The following is a 21,911-nucleotide window of genomic DNA, read 5'->3' on the forward strand; positions in this document are numbered from 1 at the left end:
ACACACCAATACAAAAACCAGAGGGATCGCATTATTTTCTGCAGTCATGTTGTGATTTTGATGCCTAACCGGCCTATTCTTAACATATATTCGGTAGTAACATGCAAACACTGCTTTGTTTATGGTCTATGGCTTTCTACCAGCAGCTTAAACGCGACACGCATTTCAAACTGATTTGTTTTCGGGCAGTAATTTTGACTTAAATGTGTACGGATTTCTCCATGCATCCGGGACGAAAATGGTTGAATATTTCAATATCAGACGTATACTGGTAACTGGGCGGAGGCCGTGGTTATTGGTATGATTAAGCCGTCTTATCGGTGCTCCTTCAGGATAAATATGAAACAAATATATGAAAAGTCTAAATCCTGAACGCAATCTCGGTGTAGCGCATCGTGCTAAGCGTTAGGAATACACTCGCCGCCGAAGGGTGGTTCAAGTAAACGATGGTAGGTTACGGCTTTCTTCATCATCAAGTCTACGCATCTGAAAACAAATAACTGGCTAGCTAACTAATCCCATGCCCGACATCGACTGATACGGTAACCGGACGCGAGGCCGTGGTTTCCCATATGATAAATAGGTGAATCCTATCCTGTCTTCTGGTGGATGGGAAGATATTAATAACGACACTCAACAAAAGGGGAAAAATTGTATTAACTTCGATATCATCTATTTCCAAATTATGTTGAGAGATATTGCACTGTAGCAAAATCGAACATACATAAAACAGATAAAAAATATTTTCAACATGCACCACACATAAAAAAATGGCAAAACGTATTTGTTCGTTAATGCACTTTTGTACATGCTCCACAGACGAAATGCACCGATTATACATGTTCCATATATGGCCAGTGCATAAGTATTACATAATAGATAGAAAGCATTGCTTGGGACAAATAATAAACGACAGGAAACGTGGCTGGTATAATGAGAATACTGCATATGTTTAGAAACAGCATTACCAATCTGTAAACAAGAATTCCTATTTCGGGTGAATTAAAAACGAATTTACCAAGACGGTGGTCTATTAAATATTGTGGCCTGGGTAGACGAATAATATAATATGAGAATACTGTGCTGATATTAGAAAATTGGAATCAAACTGGCAACAATAGTTTTGATTTAGTTGAAAAAAATCTGACTTTATAACCAAAGTATTTTAAACTGGCAGAATTGGAACACACCAATTCAGTTGTGATAGATAATACTGCCACTCGTTTTTTAAAAACATATGCAAAGGTGGTACTTAACCAGATACCGCCCTATAAATGGTGTTAGTTACAAAGGGAAGATGAACAAATTCTACTCATAAAATAAGATTTTTAAGTGTGATAATAGAGCAGATAATATAAAAACTCCTCTCAAGTAAGTGTTATAGTTTAAAAATTCTGTTTTTAAAGCACATTTGCTCAATTTCATGTTGATGCATTTATCCAGTGTAAATAAAAGTAGTTTTGTTTCCCAAGTGAACACTGATTTCTCACAATCATTGGAAGACCACCAAATTGAAAATAAAATAAAGTATAATATTTAACAAAACATAAACTATCACCATATTAACACGCATTTTTTGTTTCCCAAATAGGTGAATTTGTGTGGATATTCTGTACACTGAAGACAGTATTCACACCCTCCTATTATTCTTTGTACATTTCAAATGTGTGCAAAAAGAAATATGAAATAATCAATAAAAAATAAAATAGCCAATAATCTACATTTTACAAACTACGACATCACACACTTGTATTACTCGGATTGCGAAATGGTAGGTTTTGGCTGATTCAAAAAATAACTTTCCAGACAGAATCAGAATCTTAATGATTAAGACTGATTAAATTAATCTTTGCACAAATATTACGCCTGGACCAACCAGTCAAGCATTATCATTACAGAAAATTAGTTGCAAAATGAATTGAACAGCAATAATACGAGATAAACATGTCATTTATTTTGATCAGAAAGGCAGGATTATTTTTCTGTTAATTTGAGAAATCCATATTTTTATTACTTTTTGTCAAAGCACTGTGTCATCCAGATAATAAAAGGATTTAATTTTAGAACAATCATGTACGAATCGATAGGCAATTTCAAGAACCTCTCAACTCAGCTTTTATAAAATTACTTATCAACACCACGAAGAGTGTTATCCATGTAATCGAATAGCATCACTCACACAATCCTGGTGGTAATCTTCAAAAAAAAATAGTAAGGTACTATTATTGAAATGAAAGTCAAGAACAATACAACACCACAAAAGTAAAAATAACTTTGACAATAAATACCGTAATAAATTAAATATTTCAATTTTTGTTTCGCAAAATATTCAATTTTGTAAATATAGAAAATGATACAAAAGTTTAGTCAATTACACAAAAAAATATTATAACAAGCATTTGGAAAAAAAGATGTTCCTAGCAACATGAGTATAGTATGAAAATCGCACATAATTTCCGATACATGTTTATTCAAGAAAACCATACCGTATTCCGTTATTCAAGAATTTCCATGCCATAATTTCAGAGAAGCAGACTCAAGTTTTAAGGAGGACTTGAGTGACTGACTCGACTAACCATTTATTCACGACTCAAGTCACTCGAACTCGTCATCAATTAACTGTCAGGACCAATGACTCGCAACTCAAGTCAGAGTCTATTATCCAACACCGATACCCTCACTTTTCTGAATGCCAAATAATGAATACAATTATTTTTTTTACTCTATCTATGGCTGTTTCATAAGTTAACAAGAAAAATAATGACTGAATAATATTCCAACATGATCACTGGGTTGTTTAACTACGAAATTCAATTCACTTTCAAGGTATATTTTTGCGAGCGCCGTAAATTATTCTTCACCTCAAATATTTCTATCACTATACTAGCATTTGTAGCATAATCTAATATTGAAGTGCATATTTATATAGCTGGTATACAGTAAGGACAATATAGATTACAGGAATACTGCTTATTCCAATAATAAGCTAGCTAATAATAATAATTTTTACAACTGATCATAGCTCATCGGGTTTAGAAAAATTAGTCCGATCTTTTGTCAAGTTAGAATCGTCTTTGTTAATGTTATCGTTTACTGCATTTTGTGTTTGTTCTATATCGCCTTCCTTACTACGAAATGGAGTTTCAAGTTCCATTTTGGTTTCATCTTCATTTCGTTCAAACTCATCTGATATACTTTGAGTGTCTTGCGTCTGAGTTACTACTTCCTTGGAATTTGGTAGATCCTCACCGTCGTCTGTTTAGGAATAAGAGAGGAATGTCAAATGAATGATATATCCAAAAAATATCAGCGGAGTTTCAGCCAAATGTCACAAGAATTGTACATAAATATATATGAAAGAGTGCCAATAAACTATAAATATAACAACATTTGAGGTAAAATACTGCATCATGTGGACTTGCAAAATGTGTTAGGACTTATTACATTGATAACTACTGAAAATTTGAAAAAGAATGAATCACTCTAATTGTTTCAGTGAACAGATTTTTTCACGACTTCAAAAACATATATGTGAAACGATACCTACATAGGTCTAAATGCCTACACACTAAGTTTCTAAAGATGAATGATCAAACAATAAACTGAGAAATTGACAGACTTACAAATAAAAATGGTCAGCCTTGGCATAGCTAGATGGAAATAGTTGGACGACTTGGACCAAATAACAATATTATTTAATAAGCGGCATTTTATCAATATCAGTATCAAAAGGTCATCATATATGACTAAATTAAATTTATCTTGCTGATAAGCGAATTTTAGATTCCGAATACAGCAAATTGTATATTTATTACAAACCAAAACCAAAAAGCTATTAATTTGCAACAATCTTAACTACACACTTGATGATTACAACTGCAATAAGGTTTTATGAACTTTAATACTATATATACATTAACATTGATACAAATTGAACTAAAAAGAATGAGTTACCGTTTATATTGGTTTCTTTTTTTTCTAAATCGGGTATCGGCAACTGATTGGCATATTTTCTCATTACCTCCTCTGTAATTAGAAAACATGCAAAATTAGACGAAAAGCAAAGTATATATATATTACCACGTGCTTGAAACTTTCCACTTTGCCTCACCAGGGTATTTATCTATGAGTTAGAACCAAATTGTTGAGAAATGCTTACAAGTATTCCGAGAGACTGATACCCAATTTTGAGAATGTGAAAATACGGTAGTCAATAAAGTGCATTTGATGTCGTCTGATCGGACACTAGAAATTCCGAGTTCTTGCATAGTTTGTTAACATCATCAACCATAACTGGTTAAATATTTATCAGGCAAAAGAAGAGAATGCAGCTATCGCTTAGCCTTAGAGTAACAAAGGCACCGGGCAAAACAACAAAAAATTTAACGCAGCGACAAGAGCAAAAAATGCTTTTTTCCCCTTGTGAGCGTCTCTTTAAATATATACCGTCATATTGGGATTTTTTGCTTGATGAGAAGTGCCACACTAAATAGCTTAGCGGGCCTGGTCGTGGCCACCTCGATTTAAATATTTTCAAACAATTCCGGGCTCAATCATATGGAGTCTCTGGTGTTTACTAGTACTGTTGAGTAGCAAACCAGTTACATTTTCTAAATCTGTGGATACGTTTGGTGGAATAGAAACCTACCCAATGGTTCTCCTTCAGTACCAATTAAAACTTCTAATGGAGGTCTTCCTTCTGCTTGAAATTCTCCTATACAAGTGTGCAAAATAGAGGCCTCTTTTGCAAACAAGAAAGCAGATGGAATTTCAGTAGATGTTTCACCATCACCAGCCATTGTGAAAGTAGGACCTTCTCCGAATTTTGTTTCCGCAGTATTATCTGAATAAAAGAAATAATTTCCTATATAAATCAAGATAAGACAACAAAACGGTACATTTCTGACGGCAGTCAGTAAATGGACGAGAATAGCACAGGGTGACTAAATTTGATAGCATTTTATTTTTCATATGAGGTATATTCGGTTCAAATCATTGTTCGAAATAAAGCTATAGACTATCAACTTGAAGTAAAAAACATTTTGAGTCATCAGAATATTTGCAGTTGACGTCAGTATTAACTACACTAATCACCTACACATTTCTGGTTTAAGCCTCATGCCTACTGGGCTACCTACCTCCTAGTCCTAACCCATCAAATTTGCACAATTTCTTATAATACAGTGGTGCCATAATAGGCATTCAAATTTCATGTCCAAAAATTTGAGTGCTGTTCTAATATTTTATTTAAGTACCTTCAATTATCGCTCCAATGCCGCCAGCATTTTCAATATTCTTGACTTTAATAACAAACATGCAACCACCACGTTGCGTAATTGCTATTTTTCCTTTAATTTCATCAGCATTCACAAGGGGAGAGCATCCATCATACGGATTAGCATAGACAAGAGGTCCAGAAACCTACAAATAACGAGAAAAGTTATATCAAAACTAAATCTGCAACGAATTATAACAAGAAAACAGGAGTATTTCGAGCCAATTTTAAAATTATGGTTAAAAGGTTTTCAATCCTTCTCTTGTTGAGTACCCCAAAGTGTGAGATCGATAGCCTAGTTGTTGAAGCGTTAGACTCAACCTTTTTGCAGGGTAAAATGCAATGCCAGCACCTCACCCAGCGTGTAATTAATAGGGTAAGTAATGCAGAATCGAAAACCGTTCGGGGCATAAGACATAAATATGTTGTCAAAAGGAGAGTCATCACACAACACATAATATATAGGCTAATTATATAAAGGGGTAAAATAAGCCTTCATGTTATAATTAACGGAATAGAATAGATAAAAAAAAATAATAAGGAAAGCCTCAATATATGTGAAATTTTACCAGAGTGATAAAATACAGATAGAAAAACAATTTGAACCAATAAGTTCCTAGAACACACACATTTGAATAGCAGTGACTCTAATATTCACTTAAGATGAGAAATCGGTTCTTACCGGATCTACATTGTTCAAATCTGGACCAAATTGTGCTGGTCCTGCCTTGAGAACAACGGCACCCAGATATGGTTGACTAAGTAATTGAACAAGAACTGGTGTAACTTGTGTATCTGCAGATGTTTTCCTCATTTCTTCCATTTCATACATGAAGATTTGTCCTTCCTAAAAAAGTGACAAAAATGCTATATGAAACATCTGAAAAGTCACCAAAATTATTCCATAATGGAATTATACAACTGTTGAACGACTTGATACTCGAACAATTCGGTAGTCGACCAAAAAATTCTAGTCCAAAATGCTGCGGTATTCCAGCGGGAATCCGATGCTCGAACACGCCACCGAGTGAGATGACGTCACCCAAACCTCGCATCTCGGCTGCCTTTTGACCATTCAATAAGAGAGCGAGGTTCAAATATATGGTAGCGAAGACCAAAAGAAAGCTACGGGTATGCAATCGTCCACAGTAGACTACTGGACGGCTATCTTTAAGCCTAGCGCAGGAGTGGAACCGTAACAAGGTGCACAATTTTTGATTACTCAAAATAATAATTTTTCAGATGAAACATGAAATCAAAAATGAATAAAATTGAATATACGGGGTGATCCAAAAAAAAAGGACCCAGGTATTAGGGATTTATATTCCGGACAGAACATAACTTTTGTGCAAAGTGTCCTGGATTACTTTTGGGTTCAACAATACACAAACAGAAGTTTAAGTGTTAACTGAATAAATTTTCTTCATTCTCGTAAAAATAATTAAAAAATTTATGGGTTTGTTTTTGGGTCACCCTGTACTCAAAAACAAATAGTTTCGAATATTTAGGCCACCCAGTTTACAACGAAATACACACCTTCGCATTAGTTGGGGAAGAAGCAGAATTTGGCTGCCATTCTAACTGTATCGTTCCTTCTTGCATGACTTTTGTTGTTATACCCATTAATTTAATCAAATCAAGATGATCCTTATTAGCAGCCTGGAAGTCCTTTGCATGTAATGATCTTGGGCCAGTCCATTTGATTGTGCCTTCCTTTATTTCAATAGTTTGGAATGGATTGGAACTGAAACAGGTAGAAATATAGAAAGAATTGGATTTAATTTTGAAAGGCTCATTTAGCAATAGTTAATTAATAAACAGGAATATCTTAACAGTGAATAGAATGATATAATACTAAGACGCATATGATTATGATATTCAAGATTTCCAACTTCCATTATCAATTAACAATCTGTACATGAATAAGACAGCAATGGCCAAATATATGGACATGATTGAGGGCAAATGACTAATATGGCCACTGCGATGTAAACAGATTTCCAGAAAATTGTTGAAATCATTTATGTATGTCATAAAAAGTTGTACAGAATGACATATGAGACATATGACATATGTGTGCCCTTGAATTGGGGAAAAAAATTGAGAATGAAATGTCAGGCATAATTTAACAAGAAATAAAAGTAATAGCCTAAATTACTAATGATTATTTTTATATCCAAGTACATAAAATTTGAATTAGATAGATCTATTAGTCGTAAAAAGTGTGAATTTTTTTACAATAACCACAACATGAACAAAAATTTTGTTGATTTTGTTCTAACTGGGATAGGCATACTTCTTTGTTTCTCTCTAAAAAATATTCCTCGAGCGTGTAACGTTCAGATTCGTCTAATCAGGACATGTTTTGCTCATTTGTTCGAAATGTTTTCCTGCCAAGTGCCAATACTTTAATAATATTTTCGAAACATACCACGACCCCCCTTGAGCCATTTCGCGACCCACCGAGGACTCAATGGGGATTCAGACCCTCAGCTTGAAAAGCCCTTCAAAGATAACTGATTTCACAGATACAATCATACTTTTGTAAACTCGGATAAAAAAATTCACCAGTTTATACCTTTTACAGGACCGAGGTTCTTCCGGATGAATCTCTCTGAAAAATTGTTTTACTTTTTCTCTGATATTTTGAATAGGACGAAGGTTGGTTGGTCTCACAAGTTCATTGTTTGGACAGTGTCGCCCAGCATTTCCAGTTGCATGTACGGCTGCATGCCACTGCAATAAATAGTACATTCAATTATTAAATTGCCAAGAGACTTAGATAAACACTAAAGAAGCAGATAGCAGACGCCAGACAGTAATAATAACTTATATATTCTAATTTGTTTTTCTGTAAATTCATAAAAGTATGAGAAAACAGAATTATAAAAAAAAACTGAACCAACCATAATCAAATTAAATGGGTTTGAATCCCACTAAAGATGCTCAAATGAAAACAGTGAATCAATGAGTATCAATATGATTCATGTTTAAATTGTTCAGTTGGTACTGCATTTCACAGCTCTTAATAAAACTACGCCAATGAGCATAAAAATTCCCTCATTGATGAATAACTCAAAGAGCAATACTCAAATAAATGGACAATTAATTCAAAAGGCCGTTATGACCAATGCGATGTCAGTCTAATGTTAAAAAAGTATACTTAATGCACGGTTATATGTACGTACTGGTTTTCCAGCAGTATCGTTTGTTTTTACTGCCATATTAGACAAATTCAGTGGTAAAAGATGTGCTTCAGTGGTAAGAAGATAGTCGTCCATATTAATTCCTGGCATGGCAGACTTTCCGTTAGGTAAAAAACTTAATTCTTTGTCAGGAGTGAACAGAAGATAAAGATATTTGAACATTTCAGCTAAAAAATAGGAATCCATCCGGTCTTCATGCTTAAAAGTTCGCACATCCTACAAATAAATAGAAATAAAAAGAAAAATTATGACAAACTTTAAGTCAATCACATTTGAAACTATTTGGCTCTGATTTGCAAAATTGAAAATTTAAATTTGTAACAATTCTCCTCCGCCTGAAAGTACCGGTAAATGAGATTGCTTAGTTCAGATTAGAGTTTTTCAAACTGGGCCATAGGGCGCCACATAAAGACGTTCTCTATGCCCCACGAGCAAAAGCCTTTAAACTGACTAAATTAATTTGAAATAAATCAACCGACTTGATTAGATATTTGACTGTCATACATTCAGTTTTTTGCTTTCGTTTGTTGACATTTTTCTTATTAAACATGTAACAAAATAACTGATGGAGATGGTTTAAAAGCGAAACTAGGTATCTTTATAAAAGAGCTGGTGAGCAATGGATCATGAAAATTTGCAAACCACTGGCCTTGCATGTGAAAACCGTCTCATTTATAAAAACTAGAACAACAAACCTTTATTCCAGCATATCCACATTTAACTCTTGCATGTTTCTCTAAATTTTCTATAATGGTTTTTCCAACTTCGAGATAATAAGGATCTGCAGTTGCCTAAACATATAACCACATTCATTACAAAAGATAATTCAAAGGATTGGATTTTCTTATTCAATCCGGGGGAAAGGAAAGGTGAGAAGATAGCATAATCATATGCCGTACCACGTCCTCTCATCTGGTTACCAGTCCATGTCAGGTATGAAATCAGTCAGCGAGTTATTTGTCCTAGATACATGAACATGATGGTAGTGGAAACCATGACCGACCAGTGGTTACATGAACTACCCTATGATTGCGAGTAGTCTAGCTATTTCTTTCCAAATAATTGTCCCCTGTGGGATTCAAACCAGCGTACCCGCACAGGGTAATCGGAGGTGCGATCACAAGTGTATCTCTATCGCTTAGCACTGTGCAACATAACACTGAAACAATATCATTTTACATAAGATAATAATTTACCTTATAAAGCAGATATGTGCTTTCTGCAAATTCTGGTCTGAGTGGATATTGCCCCCAATAAATATCAAAATTGGTTGTAAATGCTTCAGGAAGAAATTTATGTTTGAGAAATACTTGATATAAGAGTTCATGATTTTCGATGGCAGGCTGGAGATCACCTTTGAGAACCTAAAAGCAAAAGTCGAAGAAAAATTCATTTTTAGAAAATATACCTCTAGGCCTTTACTGAGTTATACAGGTGCTTGTGTCTTTTACAAAACAAAATTGAAACTACATGGAGTAACCTGGCAAAATGCTTTCAACAAGATTAAATATGCAAATCATACACTTTGATAGTGAAGTAATATATTTATAGATTAATGGAACAGAGGTTCCAAAATATTTCAAACTCGCCATGGGCATGGCTTCACTTAATCTAATATAAATCACAATACGTTAGAGAGAAAATGATCCTAAATACAAGCAGGCATAATGAATAATTTTTTGGAAAATAGATCGTTATTTCCCAATAAACTCGAAATTATCCTGCTATGTACGGTACTAATGCTCATTTCGGAAACTTCTGAATTAAACAGTAAAAAACATTACAAAAAAGGGAATTTCGACTATATTAGTTCTATTATTAGTTCGAGTTATTAGTACCAACAAAATTCGTCAAAAAGTGCTGATGATCAGTGGTTTGGGAAGTTTCATCTAACTACAGTGTATAATCAAACCTTACCAGTAAACCAGGCCAAAAAGCCCCGAGTGCATCAATGAAATTTCTTGCAGCAACATTGGGTTTGTGCATATGTACATCAATTAAAAGAGGTCCTTGCTTTATATATTGCTTGATTGCCTGAAAACAAAATTCCGCTGGTTTATCATAATGACGATAAATAGCTTTTTAATATACGGCACAAAGCACAAGTTCCACACAAGAAGAGCGTCTTGATTAGTTAGTATAATACCTTTGACTAATTCTACAAGAGGTTATCAAGCCAAAACTTACTGGATATGACTTTCTTGGCTCAAATGGAATTATACTAAAAGTCCCCAGATATAAGAACAAACAACGCTGAATATATTTAATTTTCAATGATTTTAAAATATTTGAAACTGAAATCATAGAAGGTATGGCAATTATCAATTGGGATCTAAAGTTATCCTATAAATTTCTATGTTCAGGTACCGTTATGTGTGCTTCTGAGTACTGAGTCCAATATAATTATGAGATTTGGTATGTTTAAATTAATAAGAAGTATTGAATTGTAAATCAGTATGCCAGCACTTTCAGGAAAAAAATACAGATACAAATATACTATAGCTACGTAACATAGTATAACATAACACTAACGATGACTTTCAATGCTTTATAAAGACTAGAAACCTCAAGTCACAAATGAGTACTTGATAATCATTTGGTTTGATACAATGTAAAATTATATACGTACAGAATAATGAGTGTTAAATCGTTGTAAATATTCTTCATCTGCATACAATATATAAGATTTGAGTAGATATTCATAATATGAATCGATACCAGCACCGACGCCGCTTTCTTTCCTGCAAAAAATATACAATTATATTCACTATTACGGAAATGTTGCTGTATTATATAGCATAATAGGAAATGATGAAATGTTAAACATTATCAACAAAAGGGATGGGGAAAAGCTAGTATTGGTGATAAATTAGAAATATACACATTCAATTAGATTTTTATTCTAGTATTCTGTGATGGAATTGATTTTGGTTCTAATTTTTCTAGAGGATCCATTTATAAACAAAATCACTATGTTTGCCAAATTTATATTTTATAAAAATTGAAGCAAAATGACAAATGCTGAAGAAAAAGGTTTGAGGACAAAAAGGCGAATATTGGAATTTTGAAAAAAAGTTTGTTTGTTGAAAAAAATATGCTCGCTAAGCTGGTATTTCATCACTGTTTGGAGCAATTTTCATCTTCAAATTCTCTGTATTCTTATAAACGCCGTTATCATAGCAAACTCGTTAAACAGAATGCTTCAAACACTATTGTGTTAATAATATACTTCTATATCCTGTTCAGTTTTGCAAAGAAAATAATAGTAAAACAAACTTGAATTTTCAAACGTCACCTCAAGGTGGGTCAATGTTTCGAATGACAAGGATATAGGATACGCAAACAAAAGAATTTCAATTTATTTTTAAATTGAGGGTAAATTTTATGTCACAACCAAGAAGAACAATATTTGTATTTTATCTAATCAAACTTATATTTTGGGAGTTTTAACCCAAAAGTGCTAAACTTAATATTCTGTTTCGAGAAACTAAGCAAATTTTTTTGAATTTTAACTCATGTAACTTTTTATTGAAATTCGTTGCTTTAAACTATCAGCTTAAATCAGCTTATTAAAGAGCACCAATTTCTTTGCAATATTTTGAAATAAGTTTTTTTGCACAAATTATTGGTCTTGAAACCCTGGATTGCTGGATATATAGGATGGTCATAAACTATTCAGCATTGTCTGTCAGCAAAACAAAATATTTTACTATTACATATACATTCCAAAATATTATTTTCCATTATATAATACTGCATGTATCCTACATAGGGCCATATTATACATAGAAATTTGAACAAGTTATTGCAAATTCACAGAAATTCATTCGGAAAACACAATACAGTTAATATAAACATTGTATTTTGACTGATACAGTGTCATAACACTCATCTGATCACCAGACTTCAAATGTGTAAAATGAAACTATCTTAAATATTTCCTAGAATCAATAAATTACTATATCAAATCAGAGATTCAAATATTTAATACATCATGAGGTAAGTAAAGGACACATCTTGATTATGGCACATCAAAATATTTGCATTGCAAAGCATGGAGTGCTACTAACCTTATCCATTCACCATTATTGACGCTTAACACCGTTCCCATTAAATCAGATGATCTTTGCCTTCTAGACCACAGATAATCCATCGCTTTTCTTGCTTTTTGCTCATATATAGGATCACCTTGAACCAAGATAAAATATAATTTTACGCTGTGAAAATAACCTAGAGAGTTCGGCCCTAATTTGCTAGACGATTAGACGTTGTTAAAGAAGTTTTAGACTCAACTATGATGGCATCGAAGGCCTCTGACGGACATAGCTAAAATAGTTGGAATAGAAATGGATATATGGCCCATATGAATGTCCTCCTCAATAAAGAGCTATTGGGTCGCCCTATAAACTACAGGTTTCATTTTGAGGGAAGATACATTAGATGTGTATTACCTATCGAGTACAATGTTTAATTGGAGTGAAGACAAGATGTTTTAAATGTTCAAATAAATATGTTGATGTGCCAACTGCCAACATCTGTGTTAGGTTTGATTTAAAACTCCTGGAAAAAGTGGGTCATGTTGAAAATAATCTAAAACACAGCAAACCAGCTGGAATGTTGCTGAGCGAATATTAGAAAATACCAGAACAAAACAAGAGAATTTATTTAAAATAGAATGCATTACACCAAAGATTAGGGATCTATAATTTGTACTATTACAACAATCACAGAATTGAATATACCTGTAAATCTTGATAATGCAGCCATTTCCATTATCATAGTTCCTGCACAAGCCGTGCAAGTATCTTTGTCTTTGACTTTCCTGACTGCACCTGTTGCTAGGTTCACCTGTGATTAAAAAATATAATCTAGTTTTAAACATTCACTACACAAAATTCAAAAGCTATAAAAATGGCAATGTAAATACAGCAAAACGTCTTCCAAGAAATGGGTATTATTTTCTAATCAAATATGAATTCCAATGTTTCACTCATTTTATAGATATGTAGAGAAGAAAAAACATAAGTTGTTAAAACTACAAACCAATATACAATTTAAAGGCAATGATACCTAAGCTGAATGTTATTAAGATAAATGTGGTTGTCCACATTTTGTTACACTTTGGAGGTAAGAGTCAGTGAGTGCACATGGCCTTGATAAGCCAATTCTCCCTAAGAAGTATATAAAGCACCAATTCCTATTTAGGTTCTTTGCCATACATCAAGATCCCAATAAAAACAAAAAATTGCTGACCTTCCTACATTAGATAATGATGCAAGTCTTATCTGATCACAATATATTACACATGAAAAATGCTGTCTTATTGATAATAATGGATAAATCAGTTATAGGGTGTAAAATATATGACGCTTGCACTGGTATCTAGCCTTTATAATTAAAGTAACAAGACAGTAATGCTCGAATATATGGACACGAAGGCCAAAACAAAGTAGTACGGGTATCTTATCTTCCATAGTAGACTGCCAGTACCGCAGTCTTCCTGATATTGCCAAACCACCGGATTAGCAACGAATGCGAACAAAGAAACACCACAAGGTGCACAATTTTTCAATCTGATGACATCCCACACACAAAAACAATCCCATAGAGCCCACCAAAATTTTTGAAATAAATGTAAATAGTTTATCTTCATTCACTGAACATTTTGAAGCAGTACAGAGCAACAACAGCATAATACCAAAAATCCTTAGTTCAATTTCATGTCCAAAATACTTCTTTAATTAAAAGAGTATCATTCTATTGATTACATAATAATACCCAGGCAGATCCTGCATTTAATGACCAGCACATAATTTTGGCATGAATGAAGAGTGTGGTGTGAGCCAAGAAACAAATCTGTATATGTCAGAGTGGCCTCTTCTTTCTTGTTTGAAAAAATTTAACACAATAAGAGTTTTTGATGTCAAATCATATTTGATATTATGCTTGAATTTAAAAAAAAAATACATCTTGATAACGGTATTGAAAATGTCATACTGATATGCTGATATTATTGAGATTTGAGAATAATAATCGCATAAGAAAAAATATTTCCATCCCATTGAGGATTGATTATTAAATTATTCCATTGATGTAAAAAAAATCTTACACGGGACATTGGTATTCCAGTTGTTGTATTGAAAGCAGGCAATAATTTGTCTCCAACTTCCTTTGCCATGTATAACAATGTATTATTATACCATTTCATTCTATTATGCTTTGATTGTATTTCCAATGCAGCTGCATGTCCTCCAAGTAATCCTCTGTGATTGATACAAAAAACATATGGTAAATCATTGTGAATTATTCAACATAATACACAAATGGAATATCTGTTACCAGTGGCACGTCACAAGGGCGCAGAGCAAAATATTTAGGTCAAGGGCTGATCTTAATCCCATTTCGTTAAAGCATATAATCAAGTGATAAACACATCAAGTGATTCAAAATTGCCTGTTTTTGATATGTGGACGCTGCACATATCAAAAAACAAGTTAAATACAAAACTAACAATACTTATATGATAACGAAGATAACTAATCGAAGTGTTGTTATTATCACACCTATAACATAAGCACAGTGGTTACTCATATCCATTGAATTTTATCATTTTATTTTGTTACTTATTGTTTCGATACGAGTTGCAGAACATCTAATCCCCCCAAAACATCATGATTTATCAAAATAATATGATTTCCATACACAGGTTAACAACATTAGTTCTAGGGAAAGAGGCCTTAACATTGCATTCTGTGGAAATTCATTTTGACAATGAGAATTTTATCATTTATTTAGAAAATACAATCAAAATAATTTTTTTTCGAAACATTTGGAATAAATATCCAATGAAACTAAAGTTTTAAAAAAAACTTTTTTCACATGAATTAATGAATGGGAAAGTGTTAACAGTAACATGTTCGTAATCATTTCCTAACAAATCATTGGTTATTTTAGTCAGAAATCAGAATGAATATAGATGGACATCGCTCGTGTGACATGATTCATAATTGACTTATACTTGATCTTAATTACATAGCAAGCTGTATTTTCTAACACGAAATCATACAGGAAGGTTAATGACTAAAAGTTTATATATATAAAAATCATGATGAATAAGTTTCAGATGCATGTGAACAATTATCTGTTTCTTAAATTTTCAACAATGAAATTGATTTTTCAGAATATTTGCTTCAAGCTTAATTACGTTAAGACAATCATGTTTAATTTGAAGATAAGTACTTTAAATGTTTCAAATGTATGAATAAAAATGGTGATAAATGTGCCAAGAAATGTAATAGGTTTGATAAAAAACTCCTGAAAAATGTTGAGTCGAATAGATCAGGGTTGCCCAAACTGTCGAAGGACGATTTATTGTGATTTGTGTACACAATTTCAGGCATCACGAAAAACCAATGATGCACCAAACCAATGATGTTAAAAAATATTATAGCCATTTCCATGTCAATTTAATTTACTTTTTTTCTTACTCAATTATTCACATGTTTCGTTCTGAGCAAGGCTTGGTACAAGCCACTGATACGAGCTACTATTTTGAAGGGGACCAGAATCTAACCCGTTTGGCATTACCCACCCAATTTATTACACCAAGATGAGGTGGTACCCAATGGGATTTGAACACAAGATTTACAAATAGAAGTCTGAAGCATCAGGTTATTGGGGCCATAAATAATATAATACAAAAGATGCTAAGACTTACCCAAGAACACGAATATTGGTTTCAAATACAGACACAACAAGATCAGCATCAAATTTAACGTCATTTTGAACTTTATGAACTGCCTCCTCAAACTCATCATACATTCCAAGAACAGCCAATGTATCAAGAGTATCGATGAGCGTTAAAGAGAAGCTAAATAAAAGAAGTTATACTGTAAAGTTTAAAACATAATAAAAAATCACGATTATGATTTCGAACAATGGTATGTCAGAAATGAGCCATTAAGCTACAACAATATCTATGATTACACGATACCCTGAAGTATGCGCACCAAGATGGCGCACAACCTGAACTCAGGTTGTGTACCATCTTGATGTGCATACTTCAGGAGATCCGATTAAACTTTGTACTTCTATCAATAAGCTATAATTTATTTTTGCAGCATCTTCATGTTGGTGGCCAATATTTTAGTTTGCAAAAGGTAAGAGATGCCAGACTGTTGAGTACACAACATAATGGGAAAAAATCCGGAAGCAGAAGTTTTAAGAGGAAAATTTTGGCATAGAAGTTTTTTTATTTATTTCGAATACAAATATCTATACAAATTTTTCTTAAAGTAAAGATTACCAAAAAAAAAAACTATGGAAACATGTATCTCCAATAAAAGAATTTTTGTAACGCCATCATAATTATTGTGTTAGCTATAAGCAGATACAATTAGGATGAAATAGAGTTCAGAAGAACAAATAAAAGAGTCCATACTTTCCTAATGTGTCATCAACATCTCCTCTTGACAAGGTAACACCTCTGATTCTTCCTTTACAAGCGATAGGCATTAGTTCATCAGCTGGGTAAGCATGATCCATGTATGAGGTATAAGCATGGGTAAACATTTCAACCACTTTTTCTCTGCAATAAACAAAAGAAATTTTTATTTTTTCAAGATTACTTAAAACTGAGAGAACAAGAACACTTATTATTGAATGGGAAAAAATTTTTACCATAGCATTCAAGATTTCTTGCCAAAAAAAAAACATTTTGGTCATGTGTCGGCCAACATATGTCGCGATTGGTTTGAAATATTATCGAGACAAGCATGAAGCAATCCAGCAGTCACGCCAGACGCACTCGTTTCAAAGACAAATTTAGTGTTTGTTTTATTGAACCAAATTTCGGGACATCTTGGAATTGAAGAACTGTGCCCTACTGTCATAGCTGTATTTACCCAGCTTATTGACCTAATTGACAAAAGCATTACGTAAATCGGTATTTATTGATTAATAATTCACCCCCATAATTCAGTAAAATTTCAATAGCTCTTGACAAGTTGATCACCAGAAAATTCATTGATAGAGTGCATGTACAACTAGTTTGAGCAAATTTTCTTCAAATAAGGATTTGAGCAACAACGAGGCCAAATACATAAAAGTAAATTTTCTGCTGAAATGATGGGCAGAATATTTATTTGATATTAAGATTGAAGATCAGAAAGCTGCTGTTCTGATGATATATTATATTTCAGTATTTAACTAAAATCAATCAATACCGTCTTTATTCGATTATATTACAGTATTAGTAAAGAATTCCTTTTATAACTGAAAAGAAAATTGAAAACATACCTCAAAGATAACTTGTTGGTTGGCATGATCCATTCTGGGTCCCATGCTAACCCGCACATTACGATTGACAATAACAAAAATTGAAGCCATGCAGCACTTCGACTTTTTTGACATTTGAAAATGACATTGAGATACATTGTTCATAAAACCACAGTGGACATGAAAACTAATATGATAATGATATAACAAAGTACTATGGTGGAACTAAAACTTTGATTGGAGACATCCAAACTTCTGAAAAATAAATTTCTATTCATTAAACAATACTGCAATATGGTACATGCAGTAATAACAGAATGAATCACCCTAGTACCGATATTCCAGTACCGTATTCAGTTAACTCAGTAACTTGTAATCAATACCGGTATACAGATATACCGGTAGGTACGGTACCGTACGGTACTACCTGACTACAGCGCAAGTTCGTTCACATTCAGACCCTAGTCCAGTAGTCTGGCAGTAGATTATAACATAGGCATCGCATCAACAAAAGCAAATCAGTTTATAGTCACTTTGAATGAAATGGAATAAACACAACCCACAAGTTATAGGAAAACGTCACCCCTATATATGACGTCATAACACGAAGTTTTTATACCAAAAGCTCATTATGTAGACAAAATAAGGAGCGTATAGCCTAATTACCCCAAAGTTATACTATATTACTCTTCTATTAGGTGCACCATACTGCCATACACAAAACACGGTATAATTAAATATGTTTATTATAAGTTGCTCGCTTGCATAAAACCGAAACGTATCCTCACGAGATGTCGCCAGGAAATCGCTTTACAAATGGCTTGGGTCTTTGCGCGAAACTATTTGCAGGGAAACCATTCGAGAAAATGATTCTCGAAAAATTGTATTTTTTCTCTAACAAATTTTGGGCCAAGTTCTCATGTTTCTAAATTATAAATATTGCCGTGAACTCAACCCTGAACACAATGATATTATTGACAAAAACTTAAAATTCCCTTGTCAAGTAAAAAATATATTTTAGATTTTTAAACTGCAAAAGAACATGACGGTCGATTACATTTACGCAAAAGTTCGTTCTTGCTAATCTAAATTATCGCATAGTTACATACTCTCAAAAATGAATACGCGTAAAACTAGTTTAGTGCAAAATTCCGCCGGCGCACAACAAATTTATCATCGAAGTCCATTCTTGAAAACAATTGCTCCCACATAACCACATTTTTGCGAAAATCAGGTGCGTGGAGCTTCATTCTCACCAAAATTTGTTTTCGCAAAACTACATCCTTGCATATCTTCCGCCATTCGTTTTCGCATGACGTCTCTTGCAAGTTGACTGTTCCCTTCCAATACGGGATATAGCAACGAGGGTGGTCTGATACTCTGATGACTGAATATTTCATTGGTACCTTATTTCAAACAAACATTGTCACTGGGATATTGGAATCTGTGTAGAAATGGAAGTGAGATAAAATGCAACGGCAATTACCATCGCAGCAAAACAAAATAATAAGCCCTATTAAATAGGTAAATAAGAAAGGCGAGCAAAACCCTGAAATATCTGGAAATATAAAAATGCAGAATAAGAGGGGATAAAAATCAAAACCAATTCAGTACCGACCTGAAGTTCGCGTTTGTCATTTGTATTTGTAGTACGAAGTTTAAATTTGTTTGGTTTTGCTCAGTATTCAGTATTTGGATTTTAGGACTTTTAAAAAGAGATTGGAAGTCAAAATCCAAATATAAACAAAGACAATTTAACCAAATTTTTAGACAGAAATTGAATAACACTTACATACGCCAAAGTTTTTGTTACGAATAATAGTGGTTTTGGAGCCGGCAGCCGTTGTTCGAGTAAACGTGCTTCGCATCTGATGTCGAGAGTAGTTAGAGCATACATGGGCAAACTACGGCCCGCGGGCCGAATCCGCGGGCCGTAATTTGTTGAGATTGCGATTAAATTTAGATTTGACACGAGGCTTATTGTTTGCAACTTTTGCCTTTGTAACACTTTAAATATTATTCATAAAATGTAACTTTTTACGTGACACTCACATGGCCCGCCAGTAAAGGTGGGCAATATTTTTGGCACCTGGTCGAAAACACCTTGCCCACCCCTGAGTATGAGTCAACAGGATTCCAAACGCATGTACTAAGAATATATAAGGGACCAATGTGAAGATGTGTAAGCACTGTCATTATGAACCTTTGTCGTTAGTTGAGAAGTCGCTCTGTGGAATCCATCACCGAAAAACTTGCGTGGTGACATATCGTTTTGAAACCTTGAAATAGAATGTGTGCGCAGGGGCTAGTCTGACATGGGCAACCGCGGGCCAAATCTGGCCCGTTAGGTAATTTAATCTGACCCGCCTGATGCTGCCACAACCGAACTGGACCAAAAAAAATTTGATATAATATCTAAAAAAATAGCTCAAGGAATTTGTTGAGATTGCGATTAAATTTAGTTTTGGCACGAGGATCCCTGTTTTCCACTTTTGCTTTTGTAACACTGTAAATATTGTCCATAAAATGTAACTTTTTACGTCACACTTATGGCCCGCCAGTCTAGGTGGGCAACATTTTTAGCCCTTTGTCCAAAAACCTTGCCCACGCCTTGGCTAGTTGCTCTTAAGGAGACACGTTTATTTTAAAAGTGTTGGCGATTTGAACGTGCATGATTCAGCAATTTTGTTTCAGCAATATCAACAATAATTTGGGTTAATTTTCAAAATTGCTGACATTTTAAAAATTTAGCGACTTGCATTTCAAGCAAAATGAAGATTCTCAATGAGGTCTCAGAGCTATAATTGAGAAAAGAAACTGATATACTGATAGCTATCCTCCAAACTAACAACAACAAAACTAATACCGTGTTTCCCGAATAAGACAGGGTCTTATTTCAATTTTATTTCGAAAAATAACACTAGGACTTATTTTGGGGCGATGTCTTTTATTTTCATTTATCCAAAACAAAATTACAAAGTAGAGAACTACGGGATTTTTAAATATACAAAATAGGGAAACCGCAATTGATTTATTTATAAATAACACGTTTTATTTAAAGTAACTGCTAAACATAGTTTATTGATCATTTAAAACGTGTAGGAAAGATTTCTTGTTTGCGGCTAGATCAAAAAATATCGCGCTATCGATTAGGTCTTAATTTAAGGAAAGGCTTATATTTAAATCATTTTTAAAATTCAGGCTATAAGTCTTATTATCAGTCTAGGTCTTATTTTCGGGGAATCACGGTAGTTAGAAAACTACAGCTGAAGTCGCTGAATCGAAAACTAACTGAAAAAGAAAAATATTGCCTATATTGATCTTGCAAACGACAGATATACATTTTGAATAAGTTTTAATTCAACATTAAAAAAAAATGGTGCCCTTTTGCCGAAGAGGCTGTTTTTCATAAAATCTATAATTAAACTGAAAGGAAAATATTTTTCACAATAAGTGTGGTCTTTTTACATCTATCGCAAAAGATTGGCTTCTAAGCCAAAAGGCCTTTAAATAATAAACCAAAAGTTTGTTGCCGTGTCTGATAAGCTGGTAAGATACTACACAATTATACTTCATTAAATGCATGATCAAGAACTGTATTTTGAATTCTGACATTATTTAGCTAGTTTCATTTTAAACGAACTGACAGTCTCAAAGATTAATTAAAAAATAAAAACAAATTTAATATTTATAATTCAAGTTAATACGCATTCCTCCGGTTTTCAGGCCATGTGAGGTATGGGACTAGTTAGCCAGGTATTTGTTTCAGATGCATGAACTTTGTGATAGAGGAGGCCGTAACCGACTATCGGTTACGTTAACAGCGAGGATTCCAGCAATCCTCTCCTACATTACTATGCCTCACAGGATTTGAACCTGCTGACCCACGCAGGTGCGATAGCGAGCGTATCCTAAAACGCTTAGAGCCGATGCGCCACGCGACCGAATGTAATTGGTAAACAAACCGAAAGAGTACTTTCTAAGTGAAGATTACTGAAAGAATATTTATAACTTCGTACTGTACTAAATTTATAAATGATGTTTGGGAGGAGTAGTTATGCATTTTTAAGAAAATTTTCAAGGTATTGTGACGAACTCCACTCGTTGTTAAAACCGGAGAAATTATTCAACATAAAAAAAACTGATGGCAAGTC

General features: G+C 33.6%; 1 protein-coding gene across 1 annotated transcript; it reads right to left on the bottom strand.

Annotated features, from left to right (window-relative positions):
- Positions 1 to 639: 639 nt before the first annotated feature.
- On the bottom strand, positions 640 to 18,015 carry LOC120344159 (ER degradation-enhancing alpha-mannosidase-like protein 3). Its single transcript, XM_039413254.2, has 18 exons — positions 17,779 to 18,015; positions 16,922 to 17,068; positions 16,199 to 16,351; positions 14,591 to 14,744; positions 13,224 to 13,329; positions 12,552 to 12,669; positions 11,111 to 11,222; positions 10,399 to 10,515; positions 9,678 to 9,845; positions 9,177 to 9,272; positions 8,464 to 8,697; positions 7,854 to 8,011; positions 6,812 to 7,019; positions 5,958 to 6,122; positions 5,256 to 5,421; positions 4,649 to 4,843; positions 3,955 to 4,026; positions 640 to 3,255 (listed from the first exon to the last, which is right to left on the bottom strand). The coding sequence occupies exons 1-18, from the start codon at positions 17,913 to 17,915 to the stop codon at positions 3,017 to 3,019; spliced, it is 2,745 nt and encodes a 914-aa protein (XP_039269188.2). The 5' UTR covers positions 17,916 to 18,015; the 3' UTR covers positions 640 to 3,016.
- Positions 18,016 to 21,911: the final 3,896 nt, after the last annotated feature.

Source organism: Styela clava, chromosome 5 (assembly GCF_964204865.1).
Source record: "Styela clava chromosome 5, kaStyClav1.hap1.2, whole genome shotgun sequence".
Classification (NCBI taxonomy): domain Eukaryota; kingdom Metazoa; phylum Chordata; class Ascidiacea; order Stolidobranchia; family Styelidae; genus Styela; species Styela clava.